Here is a 16,149-nt window from a genome sequence, read left to right on the forward strand (position 1 = left end):
GTTAAATAGAATTGGACTAATATATAGTCATGTGCACTGATTTTCTTAACAATTCAAGTCACATTAGTCTTTCATCTTTAAGCTTTATATAATACTGATCAAAAAGGAAATAATGTTACATAAAACGGGACGGAGAGAATATATAGATCATTAGCAACTATATGCCATAAAAGTTTGAATATATAATATATTGTTGATTGGTAACTACTTTATTCTTCTTATGTTCATTTTAGTTCTCAAAAATATATATTTAATATATGAAAATTTCCATCAGTTTGCTAAATATCTTTTTTTTCTTCTATATTTCAGATTTTATTCGGCAATTGTACGCCCTCTCATTTCTCACCATCAGGTACATAATGGATACGCTATTTACAGCTCTCTCTCTCTCTCTCTCTCTCTCTCTCTCTCTCTCTTAATCAATTTTATTATTTCACATACATAAAATATAGTTTGTACGAAATGTGATATAGAGATAAGATTTTTGAGATTTGAGAAATTGTGTTAATAATTTTCAGGATATTTAGATCTTATACTTTTTAACATCTTTTAACTTTTTATATCAAGTCTCTTGTTCTTTAATAAGGATTGATTCTTATTATATTTCGTAATGCAATTATACTTAAACAATAAATTTAATACTCTTATGTCAAATTTTCATAAAAAAAATGTTCTTGAATAGAGATTGATTCTTATTATATTTCATAATACGATTATATTTCAACCATATAAATAATATAATTATGTTAAAGAAATTCCAATCTTGATTCAAAGAAATGATACATGTAGGTGCAATTCTAATTAATATATATTGATTCATTTTATCTTAATCAGAATATAATTACTACTTTTTTGAAGGTGTATACTATAAAAATGACAATGATATTCTAGCCATATTAAAGAAGACGTATGTTGATCAACTTTCTGTTCAACATTTGCAAAATATTACTTTCATTCGACAACAACTTCTTGTTATGCATACGACTATAAGAGGAGAAATTCTCAAATTTTTAAAAAAATATAAAGAAGTTTTATAATGATAATTATACGGGATAAACGTGCAGAGCACGTTCCCAAAGACTAGTATTATTATAAGTGGGAAGGTTTTGAGTTTAACGTTGGATTACTTATTGATTACAATCCAAAAACGTTTCATGTCATATTTTTCTTAGTTATTGTTGATCAATGTTTATATAATTTTCTCCATCTTTTAATATTCTTTACATTACAAAACTCTATATAGGTACACAATAAGTTTTCTTGCTCTCATCTTCCATTCATTCTCATTCTGCTAGAGATTCTTTTTTTCCAGGTATATGTATCCTTTTTATATTGTATGTGTGGTTGAAGCCTCAATCTTAGTATGTTTAGCAATATAGTGTTTGATATGAAAACGGAATGAGTATTTTTAAATTAGAACTATTTATCCCAATTTCTTAAATTAATCTTTTGGTTCATATAATTAATTTTCATCTTATGGAAACAAAGATCAAAAGATATTCGAAAATGAGAATAATGTTCGTCAATTTTTTCTATTTTCATTAAAAAAATACTATTGCATATTTTTTTTAAAAAAGAAGAAGAATGCAATTCATATAAGCACGAAAGAAAAAGAATCTTATATTTGTGATTTCAGCAATGACTAGAATTGCATTTATTTCTTCTTCATGTCTTTGCTACTTTCGTCAAAGACTTTTAGATCTGTTTATTAATTTTTCGAGTAGAAATTCATTGTAAACTACTTCAATAAATAAGTTGTTTGATCTAAAAAAATAATTAGCTATTCATAGACATATTCATATCATTTGAGATTAAATCATAACTAAAATTGTTAATTTTTGCATTTCTTATTATATAATTGAACTTTATAAAGACGAACTTAAAATAAAAATATTAAGGGACAAACGTGCAACCCATGTTCCAGATACTAGTTTTATATAAAAGAGAACCATATGATCATAAAATTTGAAATGATTAAGATAGACATAATTAAAATACTAATTTGTATAATTATTGTTATTATTATTAATTTAGAGGGTTAATTCAATCAATTTTTTTTAAAAAAATAAATTATACAAAAGTAATATAAATTGTGAATCTTTCATACAATGATGACAATATTATTTAAAATTCACATACTTTTTAATTTCGTAATATAACATATTAACATACGTTAATACTATTAAATTATTATTATTTTAGGCTATTGATTAACCCCTTTTTTATGCAATTGCGTGGATTTATATTTCTATTTTTTTTTTGGTAATATTGAAAGTTGTGACATTGTTAATGCACACATTATATATAATTAACCTTTAATAATAATAATTTTATGTAGAAGTTTTTTAACATAAAACATATATTCCTCTTGGCAAAATTGAAGAAACTTCTTCGAATATTACGGATAAAAGCTAGTTTCTATATAAATAGGAATTCTCTTTACTTATAAAATAGAGATAGAAGATTTTCTTCATACTTGCTCACCCAAGTATTGAGAAAGTTAAGATGTGAACTTGAGATTACTGTAGAAGGCTGCAAAATTGTTGTCTAACTAGTTGATTAGTTTGAAGGTCTCTGTAACTTGTGACCAAGCACATGATTATCTCATATCTATACATAATCCAGGTTGAAGATTCAAAAAGAAGGAATATTTTAATATAAGTTGTAATTTTTTCATTTTTAATATTTAGAATCTTGAATACTGCCGAAAAGTTTCACCTAATTAATCTTGTTTAATAGTATCAATAATTTGTTTATGATAACTTGTTGAGAATACAAAGAGAAAGAACCTTGTTGACTTTAACAATTTCACAGCAATGAACCATAATATTCTTCAATCTCTGCAACATCTTGAAGATCAATGGGGTTTAGATATGCCGGAGAGTTTAGAGGATGTAATCAAGTTCCTTAAAAGAGAGTATACATTCCTTGATTTTTTTCTCAGCTTACAGAACTTCACAGATTTATCATACATGCCTGAAATCGTACACAACGTTCAAACTCTGTTTCATGATGCTGCCGTTAACCTTAGAGAAATCAGCGAGATGGATCATGTTGATGGCGTTACCGATCAACTGCAAGTCAACATTCAGAAGACTAAGTTGGAAATCAAACGCGAATACTTATTTCCAAAAGTCAACAAGGATGGTATTGTTGTCACCGCCAAATTTGTGATCGATTTCATTGATACTGTTGTAGTGAATCTGGGTGATTTATTGAAGGTTTTTTGTTCTAGTTCACTACTTTTTGTTCGTGGACCTAACAAAGAGATCCGCGATGTTTTTAAGGAGTTGAAGTTATTGAGAAATTTTGTATGCTTCGTTACGGACAGATTCAAAGAGCTGAAAAGCCAACCTATTGATTTCTTCGTTCATGTTTTAGAGGTGACCAGCCACGCTGCAATGATTGCCTGGTTGTATCTCCCAAGCAATGAGAAAGAAAATCAGGAAACGAATGATTTGCTTTCTGATCATTTGAACATGAAGATTAAGCCCATTGACCGAAGCATCGGCAAGATCTATATTGATGTGTTGCAAGCTCTACGATCAGAATGGCGTCCGATTATTTCAATTGATCATGTAGATAATTGTGTGGCTGGCTTTGTGGAGACTCTCCAACACAACTTGAAGGCAATATCGGTTAGTAATCCAAATACTCATCAAATAGCAGACCTTCAGGAGATGCTCAACCTCTTAATTGCCAATCTGTCCATACAAGCTCTTGAATTTCACCTTAAAGATATCGACACTGTGATGATTGATTCTGGAATACTCGTTTACTCGTTGTGTGAAGATGTGGTGCTAGGGGAAGTGAGTATTGATTTGCCAGGTACCATTGAGCGCATCAAGATATTGATCTACAACATTATTCGAAAGGAGTTCCAATCTAGTTTGTCAAGGATTCATGGACTAGGCTATGTTGATTTCGCCTTAAGCAATCTTCATGAGTTCCAAAGACGATATGCAGATTCGCTTGATTCTGTGAAGACTCAACTTCAAATAATTCAAACTGAACTGGATGGCGTGCAACCTTTTCTGAAGTTTGTTGCAGAACAACAATACAATATTCACGACAAATTTCAGAATAGTGTGTCTCTACTGATTGGCAAAGCATATGAGGTAGAATATATTGTTGATGCTTGTGTGAGCAAAAGAGTTCCGGACTGGTGTCTCATGCGTTGGCTCGTGGACATTAGCTCAGAGGTTGCAGAGATGCAACAAAAGAAAATGTTTGAGGTTGACTTAGTGTTACCTTACACCATTGCTACTGATACTTCCAGTAAGTCGTCAAATTTGGAAAAGAATCCAGGCATCAAAGAAGAAATGATAGGTTTTGAAGATGAGATCAAAACATTAATACGCCAGCTAACACGCGGATCCAGAATGCTGGACATTATCTCCATTGTTGGTATGCCTGGAGCAGGAAAGACAACTTTGGCAAACAGACTCTATTCTTATAATTCAGTTGTCTCTCACTTTGATATCCGTGCACAATGTCATGTTTTTCCAGTATATTCGCAGAGGGGCCTATTACTCTCTCTTTTGGCGATGCTACAGGTTTCTATTGATGAAACATCTCTTGTTAGTGAAGAGACTGATGAATTAAAAGATATTCTTTCCAGAATTTTACGTTCCAAGAGATATCTTATCCTCGTTGATGACGTATGGGATCACAAGGCGTGGGATGATTTAAAATGTTGCTTTCCTGATGACAATAATGGAAGTAGAATTCTTCTTACAACGAGATATCATGATGTTGCCGACTATGTTAAATCAGTGTATAAACCCCATCATCTTCGCTCCTTGACCCATGAAGAAAGTTGGAAGCTACTAAAAATGGAAGTGTTTGGCAATGAAAGGTGCTCTCCCCTTCTTAAAAAAGTTGGGAAAAAAATAGCAAGAAAGTGTGGAGGTCTGCCGTTGTCAATTTTTTTGGTGGCTGGTATTCTATCAAATATGGAGGAGACAGAAGAATGTTGGAATGAAGTGGCTAAACATTTAGGTATCAATATGTCAAATGCCTTAAATGACATCATAGAGCAAAGTTACCAGCATTTGCCCTATTATCTAAAGCCTTGCTTTTTATATTTTGGAACATTTTTAGAGGATGAGGAAATCAATGTTTCAAAGTTAACATGGTTGTGGATTGGAGAAGGATTTGTAAAGGATCATGAAGGAAAGAGTTTGCAGGACATAGCAAAAGTTTACTTGGAGAATCTTATTAGAAGAAACCTAGTGATGAATGCTAAGAGGAGTTCTGATGGTAACGTCAAAGCATGCCGTGTTCATGACCTATTGCTTGATTTCTGCAAGAAAAAAGCAGAGAAAGAGCACTTTCTATCATGGATAAAATGGTAAGAGATTACTTAATTGTGCTTTATTTGTTCATTCAATCAAGTATTCAAGTTGTATTTGAAAATGAATTTATACTAATTGAAACATACACAACAACAGGGACCAAAACGACAAATCTTTGTCAAGTATATCCTCTCAGAAGAAGCTCACTCAACGTCGTCTAGTCTTCATTGAAGAGGAGAATCTTGTAGGATGGAGTTCGTCTAGCTGTCTTGTTGACTCTGTACTTTTCAGAAGAATAGATGTTTCTAGTCGCCAAGTCTTGCAAATTTTTTACCACTTCAAGTTTCTTAAAGTGTTGAATTTGGAGTCCACTGTTATTAATTCTTTCCCAACGGTGCTAGTTTACTTGAGGTATTTTGCTGCACAAACTGATCAGGATTCAATTACATCGCTCATTGCCAATCTTTGGAACCTTGAAACGCTGATACTCAAGCCAACAAAAGGAAAGCTGAAACTACCCGTTACAATTATGAAGATGGTTAGATTGAGACATTTGTGCATCGATAACGCTTACTTCACTTTGAATGGCGAGGAAGGATTACTTGAGAAGTTGGAAGTTCTATCCACTCCATGCTTTACATGTGCAAAGGATGTCGAATTGCTAGTGCAAAAAACACCAAATCTTCGGGAGCTGAGATGCTCATTTGTTGATTTCAGGCAAGAATGTTTACCTTGCTTGGACTTCGTTGAGACACTTGAGATTCATTTAGCAGCAGATTCAACAGTTAGTCGTCCATACATCTTCCCAGCGGTGGTCAGAAATTTGACACTATCCAACTTTTTCCTGGGCAGTTCTCACCGATCCAACATTCCAAAGCTTCCCAACCTTCGCGTGCTGAAACTGGTATCAATTTTCTTTGACAATGATGAGTGGGAAGTGAGAGATGACGAGTTCTTTCAACTCGAGGTCTTGAAGCTTGTAAAATGTGAATTTCTTGAAGAATGGAATGTCTCGGATGATGCCTTTAGTAGCCTTAAACATTTGGTTTTGCGTGAATGTCCATATCTCAAGAAGATCCCTTTTCGTTTTCGAGACAAGTCTCTATCCATCAAGGTGAAGTCGTGCAGCAAATCTGTTGAGCGGTCAGCCGCAGAAATCAAACAAAACCAGGAGAACAGAGATAGGTTATCAGGTACGCTACTGAGAAAATGCAATTACATGTCACTCCCATTTACTCACCTTTAATTGCATTTTTGTTTATTAGAAAAAGTATTTTTCTTTAAATTCCTCATATTTTTTTTTGTTTGGAGCTGTACAATTTCTATTTTTGGTCAAATATCTTGAAATAGTAGTAGTACTATAAATTTATATTAATTTTAAGAAAACTCCGCATAAATTTTGAAATATTAAATCAAGTTGATCAAAACACAAGTGATTTTGTTGTAGTTGCTATCATTTCTAGTACTGTATGAAGTAAAATTTCTATGGAAAAAACATTTGTTTTCGGGTTAAGACATAGAAACACATCTAAACAATAGTGAAATTGTCAATTATACATCTAAACTATGGAATGGTCCTATCACTCCCCAGAGCTTGTTATTTTTGCACTATTTACCCGGTATCACCTTAGAAAGAATGTGCTCGACTTGGTATTGCATAACATCACAAATGCTTCCAATGCAGATACTTCTTCACAATTTGCTAGGAATCCTGGCATGAATGAAGAAATGGTGGGTCGTTATTATGAGATGGACAAACTAAGACATAAACTAATTGGAGGGTCTTCAAATCTTGAAGTCATCTCAATTTGTGGAGCGCCTGGAGTGGGAAAGACCACTTTGGCAAACTACCTATACTTTGATCCGTCAGTTGTCTCTCGATTTCATATACGTGCCCAATGTTGTCTCTCTCAAAAACATTCACGGAAGGACTTGTTACTAGCCCTACTAGGAGATATAACTAAAGATACAACTGATTTTGAAGGAGAGACTGACTATGTACTGGCAGATAAGCTTCGCAAACTTTTAGTGTCCAAGAGATTCCTTATCTTCGTTGATGATATCTGGGGTTCTAGTGTATGGGCTGATTTAAAAGTATGCTTCAGTGATTTTAACAATGGAAGCAGAATCATTCTGACGACTCAGTTTTATGGTGTTGCCTCTCGTGCTACTAAACATGATAGTGATCTATATGTTCTTCATATGTTGTCTAATGAAGAAAGTTGGGTTTTGTTACAGAATAAGGTGTTCAATAAAGAAAGGTTCCCCTTGGTTTTAGAGGATGTTGGAAGAAGCATAGCACAAAAGTGTCAAGGGCTGCCCCTATCAATTGTTCTGGTAGCAGGTGTTCTTGCAAGGATGCCGAAGGAAAGACATCGCTGGGAACAAGTGGCAACCAAATTAAGTGTAGATATTCAGGCTCACTTTGAACGTACCATGGAACTTAGCTATTGGTATTTACCACATCATTTGAGAAAATGCTTATTATATCTTGCAGTATTTTCGGAGGGCAGAGAGATTCAAGTCTCAAAGTTAACATGGTTATGGATATCAGAAGGTTTTGTGAAAACTCACTCGGAGAGGCTTCCGGAGGATATTGCAGATGATTACATGGAGAATCTTGTTGAGAGAAACCTAGTGATGGTTTCTAAAAGAAGTTTTGATGGTAAGATCAAGGCATGTCATATTCATGATCTGTTGCTTGAATTTTGCAGGAAGAAAGCCGAGTTGGAGAGTTTCGCACAGAGGATAAAAGGGTAATTAAAACCTTTGTTGTTTTTCTTGAATCAGTCATTCTTTTGGAAATTACATTAATTATACCAATTTCTCCACTTGCAGGGACATATTTGACCTTTATCGAAAGACCAGGACTTCATGGCGTTTTTCCCTTCATTCTCGGTGTGATAATCTTACATTGTGTTCGTATTTCTCTAATCTGAAGTCTTTCCAATTCAGGGAGGTTAGAAATACTGCATTCTCTTCGATAGATCATGCATCAGACATTTTTAAAAGGTTCAGCTTTCTGAAGGTGTTAGATTTTGAATTCACCATAGTTGATGCATTACCACAAGGACTAACCTTTTTGAGGTATCTTGCTTTTCGGACTGTTGAAGATACATTATCACTCCCAACCGATCTTCTGAACGTTGAAACTTTAATAGTTCGAGGAGTTGGAGGACGAGTATCATTACCAAATACCATTTGGAAGATGGTTAAGTTGCGACATCTACACATATATGATCAAGCATTCTTCACTTTAAACAATAGAAAGGAATTCTCAGAAACCTCCTCTACAATGGATGATCTGCAAACGATTTCCTCAGTATGTTTTTCTCGTGTGAAGAATGCTGATAAGATCTTGGAGAAGACACCAAATCTTCGAAAAATGAGATGTGAAGTTTCCAAATTTGAAGGCTCATTTCCTGCATTTAGCAAACTTAATAAGCTTGAAATGCTCAAGATTTCTTCTGGTGAACAATTGACCTGGATCAATGATTTGAACATCCCAAGAAACTTGAAGAAGTTGACACTGTCCTATTTCCGGATAGATCTTAATGAAGTCGCAACCCTTTCAAATCTTGAGGTACTCAAGCTGCTAGAAGTTACCATTAGATCCAATGTATGGGAAGTGAACGATGAGCAGTTCCTTCGACTCAGAATCTTGAAACTAGAAAATCCTTCTTTTTCAAGATGGTATGCCTCAGATGATGCCTTTCCATGCCTTGAACGCTTGGAACTGAAAAGATGCCAGCACCTCAAGAACATCCCTTATTGTTTTGAGCATTCTTCGTCCCTGAAATCGCTTAAGATTATATCCTGCAATGACATGCTTGCCAATTCAGTCATGCAAACCAAAGAATCATCAAAGTATTTGCACGGAGCTTCTGGTTTCGAGGTCTTCATCCACTAGTATAACAGTAACAACTCAACTCTCAAATTGGTTATCAGGTATGCCGTTGAACCAATGCAACTGAAGTTAAATGCTTTTCTCAAATTAATTGACTTCGTATATTCAATATTCATGACAGAATACTGGTGGTTGCACCAAACGAAGTATATTTAATTTAGTGATTCTGCTTATATTTTGATGAGCAGGTGAGTCTCGAGCTATTTGGAGCTAAACCATAGTTAAACGAGCAGGGAAACGACCAAACCAAGGAAATAAATATTCTGAAGTGTATTCAATGATCTGTTCATGATTAACTAATAATTGGAAATTATTATGCGATGATTGGACTATGAAACGATATTCATAGTAAAAATTATTATGCAATGATTTGTTCTATGTTGATCAAACCTTTTTGTTTTAGGATTTTGGTTCTTTCATGACTGCTGTATTTTTTAGATTTCAATCTTAATTATTCAGGTATTAACCATTAAATGGGTTAAAATGACATTTTTTAAAATTATATAATCACTTAAGTGAATTTGAATAGATTTGAATGATTCAGATTATTAAGATTTAACAAAGTATATTAAGATGTTTATTCTTTACAAAGAAGACTCTTCATCCCTACTTCATTTGCTTTCACCATTGCCTACCATTATCACTTATTTTCATAACTTATACTATTAAGGGTCGTTTTTTTGACATTTTTAAAAAAGGCACAATACATTAATAGACATTTAAACTTGGTATGATGAGTAAACACTCAAACTTTGAGTATAAACGTCTAGATAACTCAACTCGTCTCCAATATATTAGTTGAATACTCAACTTACAAAATGATTATCTGGATAGCTCAAAACATTTATATGTTGAATACTCAACTTGAGTGTTTGTTTATAAATTTATGTCTTCAAAAATATATGAATAATTCAACTCTTTGATTTAACATCTAAGGGGATTTATTGTCTCATTCAAAATGCCAAAGTCAAACAGTGGAAAAACTGAAATGTCTTTTGGCATTTGGTAGCTAAAAACTGAAGACACAGTGATTGTTCTTCAAATGAATAGTGTGTCCATCATTGAGTAAGCAATTAACAGTACTTGTGAGTTGCGAGAAAGAGGGCGGAGTGATGTTTCCAGACAAAGATAATCTCCTTGAGCTCTGCAGCAGATTGCAGTTCAATGGGATTCAGACATACCGGAAACTTCAAAGGTACAAATCAGGTTCCTTAAAAGGGATTTCGAATTCCTGCATATTTTCCTCAGCTTCACAGATTTATCATTTATGCCAGATTTCACATGCAAAGTTCAAGGTCTGTTTCAAGATGCTGTCGTTGACCTCAAAAAAGTCAACAAGATCCATCACATTGATCGCGTTACCTCTCGGATACAAGAAAAGATACGTATCTCTAAGTTGGAAATCAGAGATATCCATTTAGTATTATCCAATAAAGACGGTATTGATAACCCTGAATTTGTAATTGATTTCATTGATACTGTCATTCAGAATCTGGATGATTTTGTTGAACTGGGAGATTCTGTCTTTAAAGAGCTGAAGTTAATGAGGAATTTTGTTTGCTTTGTTTCGGGCAGATCCATGGAGCCGAAAAGCCTACATGCTTTCGTGACTCATGTTTTACTTGTGGTTTGTCGTGCAGCAATGATTGTCTGGTTGTATTATAGTGAAAATCAAGAAATGAATAGTTTGTTATCTGATCTTGTGCAGATGAAGATTAAACTCATTCAGCCAGAAGTACGTAAGATCTATATTGATGTCCTGCAAGCTGTAACGCATCCGATTATACAAATTGAGAATGCAGCTGATTGTGTAGCTGGCTTTATGGAGACTCTCCAACACAACTTGGAAGAGCTACCAACACATAGTCAGATGGACGTTGTGTTGACAGATCAAATACTAGTCCTTTAGGAGATGCTTGACCTCTTAGTTTCTGTACACGCGTCTTGTGCGTGTAACCCAATTTTATTGACTACAAAGTTCTAAAAACTTACATAAATATTAGTATTAAGAAAAATGTTTGAGTGATAAATATTATATTCCCTAAATCTGTGAAATCGTTTCTTACCCTAGCTGCGAAATGAGGTGAAAATTAGATGTTAAGGATCTTATTAGTTTACGTGGAAGTGTGAAATGTTTGACGCTTATGTGACGTCCATGTGGCATCCACGTGACACTTAACATTTTATGTTAATTAGAAGGGTAAGTATGACCCAATACTTTGATGGGAAGGGTAGTTTTGAGTCATAATATAATTCAAGGATATAGCTGAGTTATTTGCGATAGTTTAGGGGTATTTTTGAGTCTTTTCCGTTTAAGAGATGACTGTTCAAATTGAAAAGACAAATATTTATTCCATAAAGGTGAAAGAAATGAAGAATATACAAAATATAATAACCAGTTATGAAGTTATTTTTGAAAACTGACGGGATGGAGTTGCTTGGATAGTAAGCACCTTTCACTTCCAACCCAAAGATTGCGAGTTCGAGTCACCAAGGGAGCAGAAAGGGGTCAAGCAATTAAAAAAGAACCCAAATAACAGTTGCTGCAACAATTATAGTTGCAGATATCTTTTTTGTACCTCCACAATAAGAAGTATTCTCTCTTATTCATAAGCTGATGAGAAATATATACAATAATGAGATACAACAACTAATCTTATAGTTGTACAAAGAAGATAATTAAATATCATTCATGTTATATCTCTTTTGCTTATCAGCAAGTTTGCCTCCACTTAAAATCTTTTGAATCTTTTTTTTCCTTCGGAATACCTACATAATCTGCTGCTCCGACTTATTCGTCTGGTTATCGTCTCATTTCGATAACGATGAGTAATCGTCACCTTAGGCGATCTTCCCCATCAACGACTCCCCTTTAGGAACCGAATTCTCAAAGTGCTCTGCCATTCTCAGTTTTGGAGCTCCTATTTAATCATGAAATCATATATTTTCAAAGACTGGGAGAGTGAAAACGAAATAGGAAGTTGCTTTTTCTAACAAGTAACAAAAATGCAATTAAAACGAAACTGAGACGTAATGTACCTGATAAACTGTCCTTGTTCAGCTCCCTCTGGATGAAGACCATGAGATGGTCACTCCCATAAATATCTTCTAGCTCTCTTTTCATTTTTATGGCTGACTGCTCAACAGATTCACTGCACGACTTTACCTTGATGGAATTTAGAGTAGGGATGTCTTGAAAAGAAGAAGGAATCTCCATAAGATATGGACATTCACGCAAAACTAAATGTTCAAGTATAGGAAAGGCATGATCTGAAGCTTTCCATTCATCAAAAAATTCACATTTTACTAGCTTCAACACCCTGAGTCCAGAGAACTCGCCATCTCTCACTTCCCACTCGTCATTATCAAAGAAAACTGATACCAGTTTCAGTACGCAAAGAATGGGAAGTGATGAAATTTTGGATTCAAGACAACTGTCTATGAAAAAGTTGGATAGTGTCAAATTTCTGAGAGTTGGTGGGAAGTTGTATGGACCAGCCGCCATTGAATTTGCCGCTAAATGAATCTGGAGTGTCTCAAGCCGTGTTAGGAAATACAATTCAGGGAAATATTCTTGTCTAAAATCAACAAATGAGCATCTCAGCTCCCGAAGATTTGGTGTTTTTTGCACTAGCAATTCCACATCCTTTGCACATGAAAAGCATGGAGTGGAAAGAATTTCCAACTTCTCAAGTAATCCTTCTACATCATTTAAAGTGAAATAAGCGTTATCAATGCACAAATACCTCAGTCTAACCATCTTCCGAATTGTAACGGGTAGTTTCAACTTTCCTTTTGTTGGCTTGAGTATCAACGTTTCAAGGTTCCAAAGATTGTCTATGAGCGATGTAATTGAATCCTTATCAGTTTGTGCAGCAAAATACCTCAGGTAAACTAGCACCGTTGGGAAAGAATTGATAACAGTGGACTCCAAATTCAACACTTTAAGAAACTTGAAGTAGTAGATTTGGTGACTAGAAACATCTAATCTTTTGAAAAGTACAGAGTCAACAAGACAGCTAGACAAACTCCATTCTACAAGATTCTCCTCTTCAATGAACACTGGACGACGTTGAGTGAGCTTCTTCTGAGAGGATGTAGCTGACAAAGATTTGTCGTTTTGGTCCCTGTTGCTGTGTATGTTTCCATTAGTATAAATTCATTTTCAAATACAACTTGAATACTTGATTGATTGAACAAATAAAGCACAATTAAGTAATCTCTTACCATTTTGTCCATGATAGAAAATGCTCTTCCCCTCCTTTTTTCTTGCAGAAATCAAGCAATAGATCATGAACACGGCATGCTTTGACGTTACCGTCAGAACTCCGCTTAGCATTCATCACTAGGTTTCTTCTTATAAGAATATCCAAGTAACCTTTCGCTATGTCCTGCAAACTCTTTCCTTCAAGATTGCTAACAAAGCCTTCTGCAATCCACATCCATGTTAACTTTGAAACATTGATTTCTTCGTCCTCTAAAAATGTTCCAAAATATAGAAAGCAAGGCTTTAGATAATAGGGCAAATGCTGAAAACTTGGTTCAATAATAGCCTTTGCGTCGCTGGCCATGTAGGAACCTAAGTCCTTAGCCACTCGACTCCAACATTCTTCTGTCTTCTCCATCTTTGACAGAATACCAGCCACCAAAACAATTGATAGCGGCAAACCTCCACACTTTCTCGCTATTTCTTGCCCAACTTTTTCAAGGAGAGGAGAGCAACTTTTGTTGCCAAACACTTCAATACATAGTAGCTCCCAACTTTCTTCATAGGTCAACAAGCGAAGATTATGAGGTTTACCAACTGATTCAACATAGTAGGCAACATCATCATTTCTTGTTGTAAGAAGAATTCTACTTCCATTATTGCTATCAGGAAAGTAACGTTTTAAATCACCCCACACATTGCGATCCCACACGTCATCAAGTAGGATAAGATATCTCCGGGATCGTAAATTTCTGACAAGGATATCTTCTAATGTACTAGTCCTTTTACTAAGAAGAGAGTTTTCATCAATAGAAACACGTAGGGTCGCCAGAAGAGACAATAATACGCCCCGCTTCGAATATACTGGAGACACATGACAATATCCAAGAATATCAAAACGATAGACAACTGGATGATAAGAATAGAGTCTGTTGGCCAAAGTTGTCTTTCCTGCTCCAGGCATACCAACAATGGAGATAATATCCAGTCCTTCGAATCCTCCTGTTAGTCGATGTATCAATTTTTCGATCTCATCTTCAAAACCTATAGTTTTTCCGTTGATCCCTGGCCTTTTTTTCAGTTCTGACCACTTGCTGGAAGTGTCAGTATCAATGGTGTATGGTGACACTAAGTCAACCTCAAACATTTTCTTTTGTTGCATCTCTGCAACCTCTGTGCTAATGTCCAAGAGCCAAAGCATGAGACACCAGTCCGGAACTCTTTTGCTCACACAAGCATCAACTATATATTCTACCTCATATGCTTTGCCAATCAGTAGAGCCACACTATTCTGAAGTTCGTTGTGAATATTGTATTGTTTTTTTGCAACAAACCTCAGAAAAGGCTGGACGCTCTCCAGTTCTGCTTGAATTATTTGAAGTTGAGTCTTCATAAAAGCAAGCGAATCTGGATAACGGTCTTGAAACTCCTTCAAATTGCTTAAGACGAAATCAACATAGCCTAGTCCATGAATCCTTGGCAAACTAGATTGGAACTCCTTCCGGATGATGTGGTAGATCAATATCTTGATGTGCTCAATCATAACTGGTAAATCAATAGTCACTTCCCCTAACACCACATTTTCACACAACGAGTAGACAAGTATTCCGGAATCAATCATCACAGTATCGATATCTTGAAGGTGAATTTCAAGATCTTGAATGGAGAGATTAGCAATTAAGAGGTTGAGCATCTCCTGAAGGTCTGCTATTTGATGAGTTTTGGGATTACTAACCGATATTGCCTTCAAGTTGTGCCGGAGAGTCTCGACAAAGTCAGCTACACAATTAGCTACATGATCAATTGGAATAATCGGACGCCATTCTGATCGTAGAGCTTGCAACACATCAATATAGATCTTGCGGATGCTTGGGTCAATGGGCTTAATCTTCATGTTCAAATGATCAGAAAGTAAACAGTTTGTTTCCTGATTTTCGTTGTCATTTCTTGGGAGATACAACCAGGCAACCATTGCAGCGTGGTTGGTCACCTCTAAAACATGAATGAAGAAATCAATATATTGACTTTTCATCTCTATGAATCTGTCCGAAACATAGCATACAAAATTTCTCAATAACTTCAACTCCTTAAAAACATCTCCGATCTCTTTGTTAGGTCCACGAACAAAAAGTAGTGAACTAGAACAAGAAACCTTCAATAAATCACCCAGATTCACTACAACAGTATCGATGAGATCGATTACAACTTTGGGAGTAACATCAACAATACCATCATTGTTGACTTTTGGAAATAAGTATTCACATTTTATTTCCAACTTAGTCTTCTGAATGTTGACTTGCAATTGATTGGTAACGCCATCAACATGATCCATCTCGCTGATTTCTGTAAGTTTAACAGCAGCATCATGAAACAGAGCTTGAACTTTGTGTACGATTTCAAGCATGTATGATAAATCTACGAAGCTCTGTAAGCTGAGAAAAAAATCAAGAAACGTAAACTCTCTTTTAAGGAACTTTATTACATCCTCTAAACTCTCCGGCATATCTAAACCCCATTGATCTTCAAGATGTTGCAGAGATTGAAGAATATTATGGTTCATTGCTGTGAAATTGTTAAAAGTCAACAAGGTTCTTTCTCTTTGTATTCTCAACAAGTTATCATAAACAAAATTATTGATACTATTAAACAAGATTAATTTGGTGAGACTTTTCGGCAGTACTCGATATTCTAAATATTAAAAATAAAAAAATTACAACTTCTATTAAAAAATTCCCTCT

General features: G+C 34.8%; 3 protein-coding genes across 4 annotated transcripts; 2 read left to right on the top strand and 1 right to left on the bottom strand.

Annotated features, from left to right (window-relative positions):
• The first annotated feature begins 2,257 nt into the window (after positions 1-2,257).
• LOC101261232 (putative late blight resistance protein homolog R1B-23) lies at positions 2,258-9,593 on the top strand. The gene is made up of 5 exons (XM_004239340.5): positions 2,258-5,353; positions 5,454-6,490; positions 6,982-8,053; positions 8,136-9,245; positions 9,393-9,593. Exons 1-4 carry the CDS (start codon positions 2,817-2,819, stop codon positions 9,205-9,207), a joined length of 5,718 nt encoding a protein of 1,905 aa, XP_004239388.2. The 5' UTR covers positions 2,258-2,816; the 3' UTR covers positions 9,208-9,245; positions 9,393-9,593.
• Positions 9,594-10,106: 513 nt separating this feature from the next.
• On the top strand, positions 10,107-11,249 carry LOC112941525 (late blight resistance protein R1-A-like). The gene is made up of 2 exons (XM_026031030.2): positions 10,107-10,399; positions 10,479-11,249. The coding sequence occupies exons 1-2, from the start codon at positions 10,369-10,371 to the stop codon at positions 11,111-11,113; spliced, it is 666 nt and encodes a 221-aa protein (XP_025886815.1). The 5' UTR covers positions 10,107-10,368; the 3' UTR covers positions 11,114-11,249.
• Positions 11,250-11,530: 281 nt separating this feature from the next.
• On the bottom strand, positions 11,531-16,115 carry LOC101261816 (putative late blight resistance protein homolog R1B-23). 2 transcript variants are annotated; one of them, XM_010322384.4, is made up of 3 exons: positions 13,432-16,115; positions 12,244-13,331; positions 11,531-12,125 (listed from the first exon to the last, which is right to left on the bottom strand). In XM_010322384.4, exons 1-3 carry the CDS (start codon positions 15,969-15,971, stop codon positions 12,046-12,048), a joined length of 3,708 nt encoding a protein of 1,235 aa, XP_010320686.1. In that variant the 5' UTR covers positions 15,972-16,115; the 3' UTR covers positions 11,531-12,045. The 2 variants fall into 2 exon arrangements, with proteins under 2 accessions (XP_010320686.1, XP_004239389.1); XM_004239341.5 differs by having other exon boundaries at positions 12,244-13,337.
• Between the last annotated feature and the right edge of the window lie 34 nt (positions 16,116-16,149).

This window comes from Solanum lycopersicum, chromosome 5 (genome assembly GCF_036512215.1).
Source record: "Solanum lycopersicum chromosome 5, SLM_r2.1".
In the NCBI taxonomy this organism is placed as follows: domain Eukaryota; kingdom Viridiplantae; phylum Streptophyta; class Magnoliopsida; order Solanales; family Solanaceae; genus Solanum; species Solanum lycopersicum.